This window comes from Elephantulus edwardii, unplaced genomic scaffold (genome assembly GCF_000299155.1).
Source record: "Elephantulus edwardii isolate Elephantulus edwardi_28Jun2011 unplaced genomic scaffold, EleEdw1.0 scaffold00320, whole genome shotgun sequence".
Taxonomy (NCBI): domain Eukaryota; kingdom Metazoa; phylum Chordata; class Mammalia; order Macroscelidea; family Macroscelididae; genus Elephantulus; species Elephantulus edwardii.
In genome coordinates, this window is record NW_006400070.1 from 411,882 (window position 1) to 427,841 (window position 15,960).

General features: G+C 37.4%; 1 protein-coding gene across 1 annotated transcript in view; it reads right to left on the reverse strand.

Annotated features, from left to right (window-relative positions):
• Nucleotides 1-15,960, reverse strand: part of IFT80 (intraflagellar transport 80 homolog (Chlamydomonas)) — a 202,906-nt gene that overhangs the window by 127,521 nt on the left and 59,425 nt on the right. Inside the window, exons 6-7 of the mRNA XM_006901333.1 lie at nt 14,880-14,969; nt 11,124-11,261 (exon numbers count right to left, since the gene is read on the reverse strand). Coding sequence (XP_006901395.1) covers nt 11,124-11,261; nt 14,880-14,969 — 228 coding nt within the window. The remainder of the gene's footprint in view (nt 1-11,123; nt 11,262-14,879; nt 14,970-15,960) is intronic.

The window sequence follows — 15,960 nt, forward strand, 5'->3', positions numbered from 1 at the left end:
AGATATCAACTGCTGAGAATGCAAAATGGTGCAACCACTAGGAAAAAAGCTTGGCACTTCCTCAGTTCGCTTCAGTTGTTTGAGAACTGTTCGCCTCCTCTGTTCTTCTCCTACATTTTTGGTGTTCTGTCTCATCATTAATACTTCTAAAAACACTTTACAAAGGGTCTGCAACATTCTGGTGCCCGAACAGGGACAAGGTGGTGGTTTCTCTTTGGATAAGGAGACACCAGGAAGCGAAAGGGAATTTGCTCAGGGTAAGCGAAACTTTTGGGAAAATTAAGGCAAGATCATGAGAAAATCCTCACTCCTTGGAAGTCAAGGGTAGAATTAAAAAAATTCATGAGGATTCTCTCACCCCTTAAAGGACAAAGTTAAGGAAAGAATTAGAAAAAAATTCATGGGGATTACCCCCCTCCTCTGGCTGAAGGGAACTGTTTAAAAAAAAATCAGAGGTAGAAGTGAAAAGAAAAATCATGGAGAACAGCTAGCCCAACCTCTGAAGCTCAGTATATTACATTACTTAAAGAATTACTTAAGAGCTCAGGGGTAAAAGTAAAGGGAAAAGTCATTTTTGCAGTTGTTTCAGTATGTGCAGAGACACTGTTGCTGGTTTAAACTGGTAAATAGAAAGCAGTTAAACTCAAAGTTGTGGCAAGATGTTATGTGAGCTTTACAAAGAACTCAGCAAGAGGGAGATGTGATTCCTGTTTCAGTTTGGCCATTATGTGATTTGATCTCATCAGCTTTAAAACCATTACAGTCTGAAGAGGAAATGTCTGGAAAGTTAGAAGAAACTTCTTCAGAAGAGAATGATATTGAATTTGATACAAATGAGGATGAACTTTCTTTACTCCAACTCTGGCGGAATTGAGCGATATAATTCAGGATAATAGTCCTTACAAGAAATTAAGTAAACAAGTTTTAGAACTTTCTAATAAAATAGACAAATTGTGTTCTTATAATGAGATATTTACCAAAGTAAAAATATAGCTCCATCAACAGTAACTGTTCCAGATTGTATGTTATTTAATGATATGAACCATGCTTCGGTGGAAGTAACTACTTTAAAGAGGCCTTCAACAGCCATGTCTAAAGCTTTGCAACAGGCAAAGCAAGATGATTTATCTTATTGGGGAAAAGGAGCTTCTGTATTTCCAGTAACAACTGAGGATATGCCTCCTGATCAAGAATATCCCCAAAGAGGGGGCGGGCTGGGCAGGGAAAAAGTGAAACAATGAATGAATGGAAATCCAAAATCTCTGTAAATATTCATTAAAATTAATAAAATAATTTTTTTTTATTTTTTTTCTCTTTTCTTTTTATGTGTGTACCGTCAAATCGGATCTGACTGGTACAGAAGGCGATTTTTCCTCCTTCTTCAGCAGAGCATCTGGTGGATTTGAAGTGGGTACCACTGGGATTGCACTGCAGCTTCTTGCCACTAGGCCACCAGAGCTCGCCTAAAATAAATTTTTAAAAAAAAACAACAATGTCCACAAAGATATCAACTGTATCACCATCAGTCATTATCTTATAAGACGATTAAAGAATTAAAGCAAGCCATAGTTTCTTATGGTATGCAATTCTACCTATGTAAGAAGCATATAACAAGGATTAGCTACAGAATTTAGATTAATTCCTTATGACTGGGACAGTTATAGAAAGGGCTAATTTGACTTTACAAACTATGTTGAAAAAACAGAAGGGGGGAGATGCAATGGGTCGAATATCATTTCCTCAAACTCTTTTACAAAAAGCCTTATTTACTTTAATTTTTTAAAATGCTAATGAAAAAGCTGAAAGGCACTGGGTATTACAATCCTCTAAAGAATTGAATCAGTCTATATATTATAAGGAACCTCTAACTAAAGAATGGAAAAAGGGATTTGTTATTAGGTGGGGGCAAGTATTTGCTCATATCTCTACAGGCACAGAAACACTATGGGTACCCTCCAGAAACGTGAAACCCCGAGATGAGTTGAAAGAAGTCACACTTTACCTCTGTTCTTCTACATTCCTGGTGTTCTGTCTCTTCCTTCCTTCCTCCCTCCCTCCTTCTTTCTTTTCCTTCCTTCCTTCCTTCTTTTTAAATTTTTATTGTATTATTTGTACGTGTACCGTCAAATCAGATCTGACTGGTACAGGAGGAGATTGCACCCTCCTTCTTCAGCAGAGCATCTGGTGGATTTGAACCGCATACCTCTGGGATTGCAGTGCAGCGTCTTGCCACTAGGCCACCAGAGCTCCCTATTCTGTCTCTTTAGTAATACATATAAAAATACTTTACCCTTGGTCTGCAACAACTAGGTATCTATGCCAAAGAAATAAGAGTTATGATACAAACAGATATATGCATACTCATTTTCATTATAGCATTATTTATAATAGCAAAGAAATGGAAACAAGCCAAATGTTTATCAACATATGAATGGGTAAAGAAAGCATAGTATATTCACACATGGAGTACTATGCAACACTAAAAAAAAAAAAGATTTAATAAAATTTCATAAAATCCTGAATAGCATGAATACTTCTAGAGGACATTATACTAAGTGAAATAAGTCAGTCACAAAAAAATACAATTATAGTACAAGAGCACTAATATAAAAGGCTAAGGAAAGGTTTCCACACAGAATGGTTTTTGATGGTTGGCAGATAGGCAGAGAGGAGGAAGTGAGAAAAAAACCTAATAAAATAAAAGGAAAGATCTTATATAAAAGGCTAATGTGACATTATAATTCATTAATTACACGAATCAATTGTAATTAATGTTATAAAATGTGTATGAATGAATGAATGAAAAAAAAATCAAGCTAACCTATAAATTTTCACTCAAGTTAAAAAAAAAGACCAAAAATTACCAAGTTTACTGGCCTGGTAGAGACTGGTTGAAGCCTTTTAACTACACTTTTAGCCTGGAACTGAACTTACTCATGTGGCGTAACTTCCAACAAATAATGGGTGAACTGCTAGTTGTTGAGGATCACACAGTTGAAAGGGACTGTCTATCAGCTGACCCTCCAGCAGATTTACTGAGGCAGTGAATCCTATGAGAAGAGTCTGCCCTTCTTTCTCCTACATGTGGAGGAGCTGGGAGGTTTGAATCATATGTCTTTGCGGTGACAGGGCTCCTCCTTACTGCTGGACCAAATAAGAGTTCCTCAATTCTTAGACCAACCACTGTAAGATCATAAGAGCAGGATCTGCTCACAGATAAAGTTTAAACAGTAGGGAGTAAGAAGATAGAAGAGTGAAATGGAGGAGAAAAACCCCAAACCAACCACAGACAGTAAAGTGTTGCTACAGTGTATGGATTATAATCAATGCCATAAAACAAAATTTATATGAACGGTTAAATGAAATACTAATCAGCTCTGTAAGCTTTCACTCAAATCACAATAAAAAGCTAAAGAAGAAAATAACATTTCTGTTTAATAAGTGCAATATTTGAGCTTTCTCAGTTTCTGACCTTTTCTTTTTCCTAATAATAAAGATTGAAGTTGTTAAAGATTTCATCATCATAGGTCCACAATCAATGTCCTTGGCACCACAGTCAAGAAATCAGAAAACAAGTGGCTTTGGGAAAAATCTTTAAATTGGTACCTCTCTAAAGAGCAACGATGCCATTCTAAGGTGGAGCCTGATCCAGTCACGGTCTTCTCAATTTCTTGCTATGATAATGACCCAAGAGGGCCAAAGAAACATCGATACCTTTGAGTTGTGATGCTGAAGAAAACTACTGAACATTCCATGGACTGCCAAGAAAACAAACAGATCTGTCCCAGAGAAAGTGAAACCAGGTTTGGGTATGTGATCAGGTCTCTGAATAAGGACATCATCCTTGGAAGAGTAGAAGGCCATTGACTTCAACATGATGTACTGATAAAGTGACTGCAGCAATGGGATCATGTGAGTCAAAGATGCTGATACTGGCTCAGGATAGGGCAAGGTTCACAGCCATTGTTCATCACTATGACTTGTGTAGTCAGCTCAATGGCACAAAACATCAAGAATGAACTAAACTTTCTTTCTTCTTTGTATGACTTGTAGGGGGGAAAAAATCACTGAGGCAAGCTTGAACTTCAGGACTTGAGGGACCATCCACTGGCACATTCCCTGCATGCTTCCCTTTTGTGTTTGCTCGCCTGTATATCCTGGCCTGGAAGCAAAACACCAATGAGCATACAACAGATGTTGTTGTTAAGTCCTGTCAAGTACAACTCACAATGACCTTATTACAACAGATATGAACTTTGTCCTACCCTACGTCTTCATCATCCCTGAAACATTTGAACCTATTGCTTCAGATACTGTATAAAGCCATCTTGTTGAGGGTCTTCCTCTCCTTTGTTGACCCTCCACATTTCCAAGCATAATATCCCCTTCCAAGGAGACATAACATATACACAATATGCGAGACAAAGCTTCACCACCTTTGCCTCCAAGGAGCACTCTGGTTGCACTTACTCTAAGATATACCTGTTCAGCACTCCTCACCACAACTAGATTTATTCTCCTGTCATCATTATTCACTGTCCAGTTCTCAGATGTATAGCAGGAAACTGGAAAGAACTGAGGCTTGAATTAGGTACACTTTGGTCTTTGAACTAACATCACTGCTCTTTAGGACTGTGGAGAGGTTCTTGACAACAGACTTCACCAATGCTGTATGTCTCCTGGTCTCCTGACTGCTGGTACCAAGGATGTCAACTGTGGATCCAAACAAGATGAAATCATTGACAATTCCAATCTTTGATCCATGTGTCATGATGCTGCATACTGGCCCAGAAGTGAGCATATTTGTTTTCTTAATGTTGAGATGTAATTCATACTGAAGGGTGCAGTTCTTGATCCTCTGTAGCAAGCATTTCAGATACTTCTTTCTGCAAGGCTGTGTCATGTGCATAACCCAGGTTGCTGATGAGCCTTCCTCCAACACTGATGCTACACTCTTCATGAAGTCCAGCATCTCTAATGATTTGCTCAGTAGCATACAGATTGAATAGGGATTAAGAGAGGATACAGCCCTGGTGCATAGCTTTCTTGATTTTAAACCATGCAGTGTTTCCTTGCTGTGCTCGGACAATAGCTTCTTGGTCTTGGTTTAGCTTTCATATAAGCATAATTAAATGTTCTGGAATCCCCCTTTTTCTCAAGGTTAGCCATTCTTTATTATAATCCACACAATCAAAAGCCTTTATATAGTAAATGAAACACAGGCTTTCTTCTTATTTTCTTTGCTTTTTATTCAAGATCTGGTGCCACAGTCTCTTCTAAACTCATACGGAATTTCTGGTAATTTTCTGTCAATGTACTGTTCTACTCTGTTTTGGATGATCTTCAACAATATTTTGGTTGTATGTGATATTAACTGTGTTATTTGACAATTTTCACATGTAGTTGGATCATCTTTCTTGGGAACAAATATGAACCTCTTCCAGTCAGTTGGCCAGGTCACTGTATTACAAATTTCCTGGCACAGAGTAGTGGGCACATCTAGGGATTCATCTTGTACTTGAAACATGTCAACTGGTATCCATTCGAGTACTGGTGCTTATTTTTTGCCCATGCCCTCAATGTAATTTGAATGCTTCTCTTCACAAAAATTAATTCTTTATCATATGCTTCTTCCTGAAATGTTTCAGTGTCAACGAATTCTTTTTGGTATGACAAAAATTCCCTCCCAGGTCACTCAAGACTTCACTCCATTGTGTCTCTCAGTATTGTAACTCAAGGCTTGAGTTTGTTTTTCAATTCTTTCAGTATGAAAAATGCCAAACAAGTCCTTCTTTTTTGAGTCTCCAAATCAATATCTTTACACATTCCATTATACTTTGCTTTGTCTTCACAAGCTGCCCTTTGAAATTTTCTGTTTAGCTCTTTCAAGTCGGCATCTCTTCTCTTTGTTTTGACCTCTCAATCCTCTAGAGCCATTTTCAGAGTCTCTTCTGACATCCATTTTGGTCTTTTCTTTCTCCTCTGTCTTTGTGTCAAACTTTTGCTTTCCTCATGAATGATATGTTTGATGTCAGCCCACAATTCATCTGGTCTTTGATCTTCAGTATTCAATACTTGAAACCTATTCTTGAAATAATTTTTAAATTCAGGCAGGATGACTCAAGGTCCAATTTTGGCTCTTGTGGACTTGCTTTAATCTTCTTCTACTTCAGTTTGAACTTGAATGTGAGTAACTGATAGTCTGTTCTACACTCAGCACCTGGCCTGCTATTGATTGCTGTTACTGAGCTACTCAATAATGATTCTTCCTAAAAAAAAATAAAATAAAAAAAATAATGATTCTTTCTACAGATGTAGTTATTCAAATTCCTACGCAGTACATGAAATGAAGTCCATGTGTATAGATAGATGCCATCTGTGTTACATAAAAAATTGTTTGCCATAATTCAATGTACAAAATTCAATCATTCTATCTCCAGCCTCATAAGTACCAAGAAAAGCCCACTTTTTCTTGTCAAAGGGCCAAATTAGCAGAAAGGCCCTGTAGGACAATACCTTTTTGTGATAACCATACTATTCCAGGTTGTTACTGCTGCTGTTGTTGTTGTTGTTGTTATATGCCGTCAAGTAGCCTGAGACTCATAGCAACCCTATGTACAACAGTCCTAATTCCTGCTCTATGTGTTGTATGCATCATAAAAGGAGTCTTGGTATTTAAAGAACTGGATAAAATGTGCTGTTGCAATACTGAGACTGAGTCCTATTAGTCATTCCCATCCACTAACAATGATATCATAAAAATGCTCTGATGAGCAAATGTAAAAATCAGAAGTCTCATAAAAGGAACAGAAAATATTAATAAAGACCAAGCAGAAATTTTACAAGGAAAAAAAAAGAGTAACTAAAACAGAAACAACAACAACAAAAAACAACAACACACTGAGTAAGTTAAAAATAAAATAATGACAAAGAATCAGTGAATTTGAAGAATACTACAAAATTAATCATTCTGAATAAAGAAAAACTACATAGAAGGAAATAACAGGTGTCCCCAGCACCTGTGAGATTATAACAACAATAAAAATTGAAGCCTCATAAGAAGAAAGAATATATTGCTTAAGATATATTTAAAGAAAAATGTTTGAAAGCCTCCAATGGCTGGAAAATATAACCCTACAGATTTAGGAAGTAGAGGAAATTAAAATTCATGTGGAAATATACCCATCCAATTTCTGAAAGCCAAAATCAAATTTTTTAAAACTTTAAAAGCAGCCAGAAAGACATGATGCATCAAATAGAGGAGGAGAAGTCAGATAACAGCAGATTCTCATCAGAAAGCATATGGTTTAGTAGGAAATGGCATACGATATTCAAGTGCTGAAGAAAAGAAACGTCAATCTAGAATTTTACACTCAACAAAAATGTTGAAATGAAGAGAAAGTCAGTACATTGTCTGATAAGGAAAAACCTAAGATGTTGTTGTCAGTATATCTGCATTAAAATGAGTTGCTACAGGAAGGCTTTAAATAAGAATTCAATGACAACTACAAAGCAAGCAAGCAACAAAAGGAATAAAATTTCTGCATAAATAGGTTATTCTCTCTTGATTATTTAAAGATATGTTTGATATTTTAAAGCAAATATTATCTGGTGGTGCTATCACTAAACATAAAAGTAACTTCAATATAAAACTAACTGGTAGTTGTAATTGTTTTCTATATTTATGTTAATAGACTGGGATAAGTACCATCTCCAGAACACCTGAGCTGGGCATTTCATTCTATTATTCATATGGGCTGACGTGCATCATTGGCTGTGATGTCATGGGTTTATTTTTCAAAATGGGTTTCCTAGACGTTGTATTTTATTTCACTATGTATGAGCAAGAGCCTGTGGTGATGAAGGAGGAAGTTCAAGCTGCTCTGAAAGAACTGGCAAAAAACAAGGCCCCAAGAAATGATGGCATACTGATTAACATTTTACAACAGATGCTGCCCTGGATATGCTCACCAAGTTGAGCCAAGAAATCTGAAGGACAATCACCTGGCCTACTGACTAGAAGAGATCTATATTTGCTCCCATTAAAAAGAAAGGTGATCCAACAAAGTATGGAAATTATCAAACAATACCATTGATTTCACATGCAAGCAAGATTCTGATGAAGATTATCCGAAAATGACTGGAACAGCACATTAACAGAGAACTGCCTGAAGTGCAGGCTGGATGTAGAAGAGGCCGTGGCACTAGGGATATTATTGCTAATGGCAGATGGATCTTGGTTGAAAGCAGGGAGTACCAGAGGAATGTCTATCTGTGTTTCATTGACTATGCAAAGGCTTTTGACTGTGTGGATCACAACAAACTGGCTGACTCTGAGAAGAATGGGAATCCCAGAACATTTGAATGTGCTTATGTGAAACCTATACTTGGACCAAGAGGCGATCGTCAGAACAGAGCAAGGAGACACTGCAAGGCTCAAAATTGGGAAGGTGGTCCGCCAAGGATGTATTCTGTCTCCATACCTTTTCAATCTGTATACAGAAAAGATCATCTGGCATACTGGGCTGTATGAGGAGGAATGTGGCATCAGGATTGGTGGAAGATTCACCAACAACCTATGTTATGCAGATGATGCAACCTGGCTTGCTGAAACTGAGAAGGACCTGAAGCACTTGCTGCAGAAGGTCAAGAACTGCAACTTTCAATACAGATTGAAGCTCAACATCAAGAAAACAAAGATTCTCACCACTGGGCCAATTGGCAGCATCAGGACGGATGGCGAAGAGATTGAGATAGCTAAGTTTTAGTTTGCTTAGCTTCACAGTCAACACTCTTGGTACTTGCAGCCAGGAAATAAGAGACGAACTGCATTTGGAAAGTCAGCTGTCAGGGAGCTCCCCAGAGTATTGAAGAGCAACGACATCAGGCTGGAGACTAAGGTCACCTGATCCGGGCCATAGTCACTACAATTGCATGCATCAGAGAGCTGGACAGTGACTAGGGATGATAGAAAGAGAATTGATGCCTTTGAACTGTGGTGCTGGAGAAGAATGTTGAATATACCATGGACTGCTAGGAGAACAAACAGGTTTGCACTGGAGAGGGTGAAACTGGGATGCTCCTTAGAGTCAAGGATTCTGAAGCTCTGTCTGACATACTTTGGGCATGTTTCAAGGAGGGACCAGTCCTTGGAGAGGGACATAATTTTTGGGAGAGTGAAGGGACAGCACAGGAGAGGAAGACCTTCGATGAGATGGATCGATTCAATGATTAAGGTAGTTGAAATAGGGGTATCAGAGACAATGAGGTTGGCACAGGATAGAACAGGATTTAGAGTTTTTAAAAATAGGGTCACTATGAGTCACAAACAACTCGATGGCACATAACAAAAATTCAGATAAACCCATTGCCCTAGTTTTATTTTAAAATATGGCAATTAAAAACAATTATGATAAGTTATTAATAAATTACTGAATATATACTAGTTTGTATAAATAGTAAGTATAGAACAATTATACTTCGGCATATTGTAAAATATCTAGGGAATAAAAAAGAATATACATGAAACTAAAATGCAATAGCATAAGTTGTGAATATGAGACTATATATTTTATAGAATTAGAATCAGTGATAGAATTAGGGGTTAAAATTAATAAGTGATAAGATGATCTGATTTATCATCTAGATGATATCTGAGACTCTAGGATGAGAGTAAATAAAAATAATTTATAAAAAAAAAACCCAAAATACTGAACTATGAGTTCTCTATAGGCATCATCATATAAGGAAATCGAACCCAAGACAGGCTTTGAATAATGGTAGAACTCAGAAAGTTTAAGGCAGAATTGAGAGTATTCCATGAAGAAAAATGAAGCCCCTACTGAGAGGTAGGAAGATTCAAGAGCCAGATTCAGCCTAATTTGAACAACAGAACTTCATTAGGGAATTGTGGGAGGAAAGGCTGAATGGATTTTATGGCACCAAGTTTTAGAGATTTTCCAAAGTTATACAGAGGACCTTATATTATATATGCTAGAAAGTAACCATTCTAGCCATTGTTAACCTTTTTACTTTGTGAAATATCTATTCTATTGAGGAGAAAGGATTAGGAAGAGATACAAGTCTCACCCTACTAGAGGCCTGTAAAAGCTCATGGAAGCTTAATACTTACTCTTATTTGGGATGCTGGCTCTCCAGAGACACAGCACATAACTGCACTAAACGTGACAGTTACAGGATCCTGGTTCAACCATTCACCAATCTCTGTAACAGTGGCCTGCGTCACCCAGTTCTTTCTCAGAAGGGTCTAAGTTTCTGTGAGGCCTTCCAGCTAACCACAGAACCCAAGGGACACAAAGGAGGTGGGGAAATGAAGGAAAGAGGAACAGGTGATGTCAGAAATCATGGAATGGATTTCTGCAAATTAAACATTTGAGACTTTGTTGACTTCTACCTTTTAGCAACAAGTCTGCAACTAATCTTAGCAGAATGGATTGTAAATGTAATTACTTAAAGACAAACAGAAGGATGTCCTTCAGTATTAAAATACCAGTATTTTTTACCTACTATCAGTCCTTGGGAATTCTGGTGACATAGTCCATAATGTGTTGTGCTGCTAATAACTTGGCCGAACATCTCGGGTGGTTTGAATCTATGAGTAGCAGTTATGAAAGAGAAAGGTGGACAGTCCCCTCCCATAGGGACTTACAAATTTACACAGATTTGCAGCCTCAGAGACCCTGGGGAAGGTCGCAAGGAATTAGGATCCATTCAGTAGTTGTGAGTCTGGTTTCTGTTATTAATTTCTTACAAAAATATGCAACTAATTTGACATGGTAACAACTGTTAAACATGTTAACAATTTTTAAAAAGTATGTCTTAGCTGGATTTAAATTTTAATATTTTAACTACTTTATGCATCCTTTAGAGTCATGTTCAAATAAGGTTTTTCAGAAAGACAAATAGTAGAGAAAATACACATTCTTCAAGAGGTTGAACGGCCTCATAAATCTGGAACTGGTTGAACTAATACATTAAGAAGACAGTAAGAAAGGTTCAAGCAGATAATTATTGAAAATGCTTTGTAAAGATGGAGAACCATGTGTGTTGCACACTCCGCATTTATGATGGCACATCTGGGACGGCTCATCACTATAACTTACCCCAGTTTTATCACACAAACGTAAAGTATGAAATGATCCAACAGCAAATAATTCTCCATCTGGAGCCCAAGCAACTGAAGTAATAGGATGCTCATGAGGTTGTGAACTGTAGAGCAGGCGACCATAACTATCCCACACCTACAAAAGCAAATTATACTTTATTACAAACAAGTTTGTCTTCTAGTAAAGTATCAAACAGATCAGTGGAAATTATGACTTTATAATATGGTCAATTAAGCATTATTTAATGGCACTTTCATTTATTGAAACCTATGTATTGCAAAATACATTTTACAGTAATATTGTTAATTTTCAGATTTCACTAAATCTTTCACTAAACATAAAACCTAATCATTTTAAGTTCTGAAATTTAGTATTTTTAGCAATAAGAAATGGGCAAAAGACTTCTTAGATATTTTGCCAGGGATAACACATTAATGGTCAATAAACACATGAAAAGATGTTAATCACTAGTCACTTCTTGTTGTATACTGTCAAGCTGGACATGACTCAGAGCTGAGCCTACAGTGGACTTAAACTGCATATCTTTGGATTGCTGTCTCAGCTACTAACTATTAAGCCACCAGAGCTCCCCAGTTAGTTGCTGCAGTTGTGTGCATGGAAGAGACTGTCCATCTTTCTCCCTCAGAGAAGTTGGTGTATTTGAACTGTCTACCTTTTGTGTTGGCAGCACAATTCCACCAAAGCTCCCTAAGTAGTCACTGTTGTTGTGTGCCATCAATTTGGAATTGACTCATAGCTGACCATCCAGTGGGTTTTCAGAGGCAATAATCATATGGAAGAGATTGCCCATCCTTTTCCCTTGGAACAGCTGGTGGATTCAAATCTCATGCCTTCAGGATTGCAGTACAGATTCTTAGCACTAGGACACCAGAGCTCTCTGATTAGTCACAATGTTATCGTTGTTGTTTACCATCGAGTCAGAGCCAACCTATAGCTGACTCTCCAGCAGCTTCAGAGGCAGTTAATCACACAGGAGGAGATTGCTCAGCTTTCTCCAATACAGCAGGTTGTAGACTTGAACTGTGTGCCTTTGGGATTACAGGGTACCAGAGCTTCCTAGGGGAATGCAAATAAAAACCCTAGGAGATAGCATTTCATCTCCACTAGTTATCTATAATCAGAAAACAATTGTTGGCAAGTATGTGGAGAAACTGGGACATTTAACCATTGTTGGCAGAACTGTAAAATGGTACAGGCCACTATGCAAAGAGGTCCTGTAATTTCTAGAAAGTATTAAACATACAACTATCACATGACTCAGAAATTCCATTTCTAGGTATAGATCCACAAGAATTGAAAGCTGGAATGCAAACAGTTAACTGTACACCAGTTTTCACTGCAGCACTATTCACAAGAGCCAAAAGGTGGAAACAGCTTAAATAGATAAATGGATAAATAAAATGTGGTATATACAAACAATGAAGTATTCCTTAGCCACAAAGAGAAATGGAGTCTCAATACGATGTACATAATGGCAACTGTATAAGAACCAAAATCTACCAAATGCTCTGCTGGAGAAGGAGGGGCAATCTCCTCCTGTTCCAGTCACATGCACAAAAAATAATAACACAAATTTTTTTTTTAAAAAAAGAACCAAAGTCTATTAACAGTTACAATAAGTAAATAATATGAATCCTCGGGCAAAGTTACTGCTTAAAGCACTGGTTTCAGTTAAGGAAAATAGAAAATTTTAAAAATGGATAGTGACGGGAAAGATATAAGAAGGCTAAATAAGAACAGAGAGTTGTACATATGAAACATTGAAATGGCAAATGTTTTGTTACACATATTTTACCACAGTAATTTTTTTTAATTTAGTATTTTATGTTTGAGAAAGTTTAGGGTTTTGGTTTAATATTTTTTTCCAATAAGAGCTCTGACAAATTTAACTGAAAGTGTTCCTTTCAAATAATATTTTTCCTTTTTTTTTATTGTGCGTGTACCGTCAAATCAGATCTGACTGGTACAGGGGGGAAATTTTCCCTCCTTCTCTGGCAGAGCATCTGGTAGATTCGAACCATGTATCTCTGGGATTGCAGTACAGCTTCTTGCCACTAGGCCACCAGAGCTGACAGTTCAAACCCATCAAATGCTCTGCATGAGAAAGTTGGGCAGTCTCCTTTTGTCATGATTTATGGCCTCTAAATCCTGACAGAGGCTTGCTTGCTATAAACTGGAATCAGCCTGATGGCTGTGACTATAATTAATATAAAGCTTACTCTTCCCCACCAACTATCTCAGTCTGAAGCTGATCCATTAATAAGGTTGATTTTTTAAAAGCTTCTTAAATAGATTAACACTGAGTCACTAAAGTGAGGACCTATATTTATGTTGCTACTTTTTATATCAAATTCTATAGCTCAATGAGTGTCTTTATAAAATCAGCAATTTAAAGTAGCAGTTAAAATTATGAAATAAATTTGCTAAATTATTAAGAGATAATGACATTGCTACTAAGTCAGAACTGACTCACAGCTGACCCTTCAGTGGGTTTCCCAAACTATAAATCGTAAGGAAAGATATTGCCCCTCTCCAGTGGATTCAAACCTCCAGAGAGATTCGGCCTTAAATTAGCAGTGCTATACTCCCTACAGACTAGGCTACCATCGTATTAAGAGATAAAAAATATTGTTTAAGTGAAGAACTGAAAAACTATTCTCATGTTAAAACCTTTTCACCCACACAGGATTCTTCTAACCATTGTTTTTGTTATGTGGCATCAAGTCGCCTCCAATTCTTAATGACTCTATGTACAACAGCTCTGAACCCTGCTCTACCCTGAGCTAACCTTACTGTCTCTGACACATCTACCCCCATTAACCTAGTCATTGAGTCAATCCATCTCATCCAGAATCTTCCTCTTTTTCACTGTCCCTCAACCTTCCCAAGCATGATGTCCTTCTCCAAGGACTGGTCCCTCCTGGCAACATGTCCAAAGTATGTCAGACAGAGCCTCACAATTCTTGCCTCTAAGGAGCAGCCTGCTTTCACCCTCTCCAGGATGAACTTGTTTGTTCTCTTGGCAGTCCAATACTCTTCTCCAGCACCACAGATCAAAGGCATCAATTCTCCTTCTATCATCCCTAGTCACTGTTCAGCTTTCTGATGCATAGCACATAACTGAGAAGACCATGACCTGGATCAGGTGCATCCAGACTAACCCTGTTGCACTTCAGTACTCTGGAGAGGTCCCTGATGCAGACTTTCTCAATGCAATTCATCTTTTCATATCCTGGCTGCTGGTACCAAGAGTGTTGATTGTGGAGCCAAGCAAACTAAATCTGTTAACAATCTCAATCTCTTCACCATCTACCATGATGCTTCCAGTCAGTCCAATATTGAGAATCTTAGTTTTCTTGATGTTGAGCTTCAACCAATACTGAAGGCTACCATCCTTGACCTTCTGCAGCAAGCGCTTCAAGTCCTCCTCAGTTTCAGTAAGCTCCATTGTGTCATCTACATGAAGCAGGTTGTTGATAAGTCTTCCTCTAGTCCTGATGCTACATTTCTCCTCATAGAGCCCAGCCTCCTGGATAATCTGTTCTGCATATAGATTGTAAAGGTATGGCTATAGGACACATCCCTGGGGTACACCCTTCCCAATTCTGAACCATGCAGTGTTTCCTTGCTCTGTTCTGACTACTACCTTCTGGTCCAAGTATAGATTTTGCATAAGCACAATCAATTGTTCTGGGATTCCCATTCTTCTCAGAGTTAGACACAGTTACATACCTTATATTTACAGTCTTCCCCAGCAGATAAAATAAGATCATTAATTGAATTCCAATCGACTTTTAAAATAATGCCGTCATGAGCCTTCCACTGTTAAGAGGAAAAAAGATATTAATTATAACTTTAAAAGCACAGAAAAGTATTTTCTATACAAAAAGACATTTTGTCTCTTTCTAATGATTTTTCTCTTGCCCTCATCTCAGGAATCTCTACAATCTTTGTATAGCTCTTGTATAATATCTCTTTTATTTATCTAATTGTACTTACAAAAGCATCTACGTACCATGAAATCCATGGTACAGTTTGTTTACTCAAAAATTTCATTTGCAAGACTCCGTATAGAAAAGCACTTGTTATTAAATTATTTCAACCTTCATATTTATGTCATATTTATGTGATAACACTTCAATGAATATGTCATATACTCTAGAGATATTAGTTGAATCCAAATCTTGCTGTCACCTTTTTGCAGCTGACTTCATTAGTGATCTTTCCTTCTTGCTTATTTTCTCTAACCTCTACTATAGCACCTTATTCTTTTTGTTGTTGTATGTCATCAAGTCACAACTGACACAGAGTTGACCATCCAATGGGTTTACAAAAGCATTTAACTGCATAGGAGTCCTGCCTATACTTCTTCCTCAAAGCAGCTGGTGAATTTGAAGCACATGCCTTTCAGACTGCAATACACCAGAGCTCGTGATCAGCTTCTTTGATATGCCTATTCTCTTCTAAGATAATTATTCCCCAAAGCTTCATTTTCTTTCTTTTTATATGTTCAGGTTCATAAATAAATTACTCTTAAAAACTTCCTACTGTAATTGTCATATATACAAATATATATATATATATTCTGAAGTTAAGCAGCAACTACCAATCTAAAAAGTTAGCAAATTAAAATTATGTCCCTGCCTATTAGCTACTACCATGTGAAATTAAGAGCTGCCTTTCATCATGCTTAGACGGAATAATATAATTAAGAAAGAATTAATAGTCCTTGAAGACTACATTGTTGTTGTTGTTATGCGCCGTCGAGTCGCCTGCGACTCATAGCGACCCTATGTACAACAGCCCTAAACTC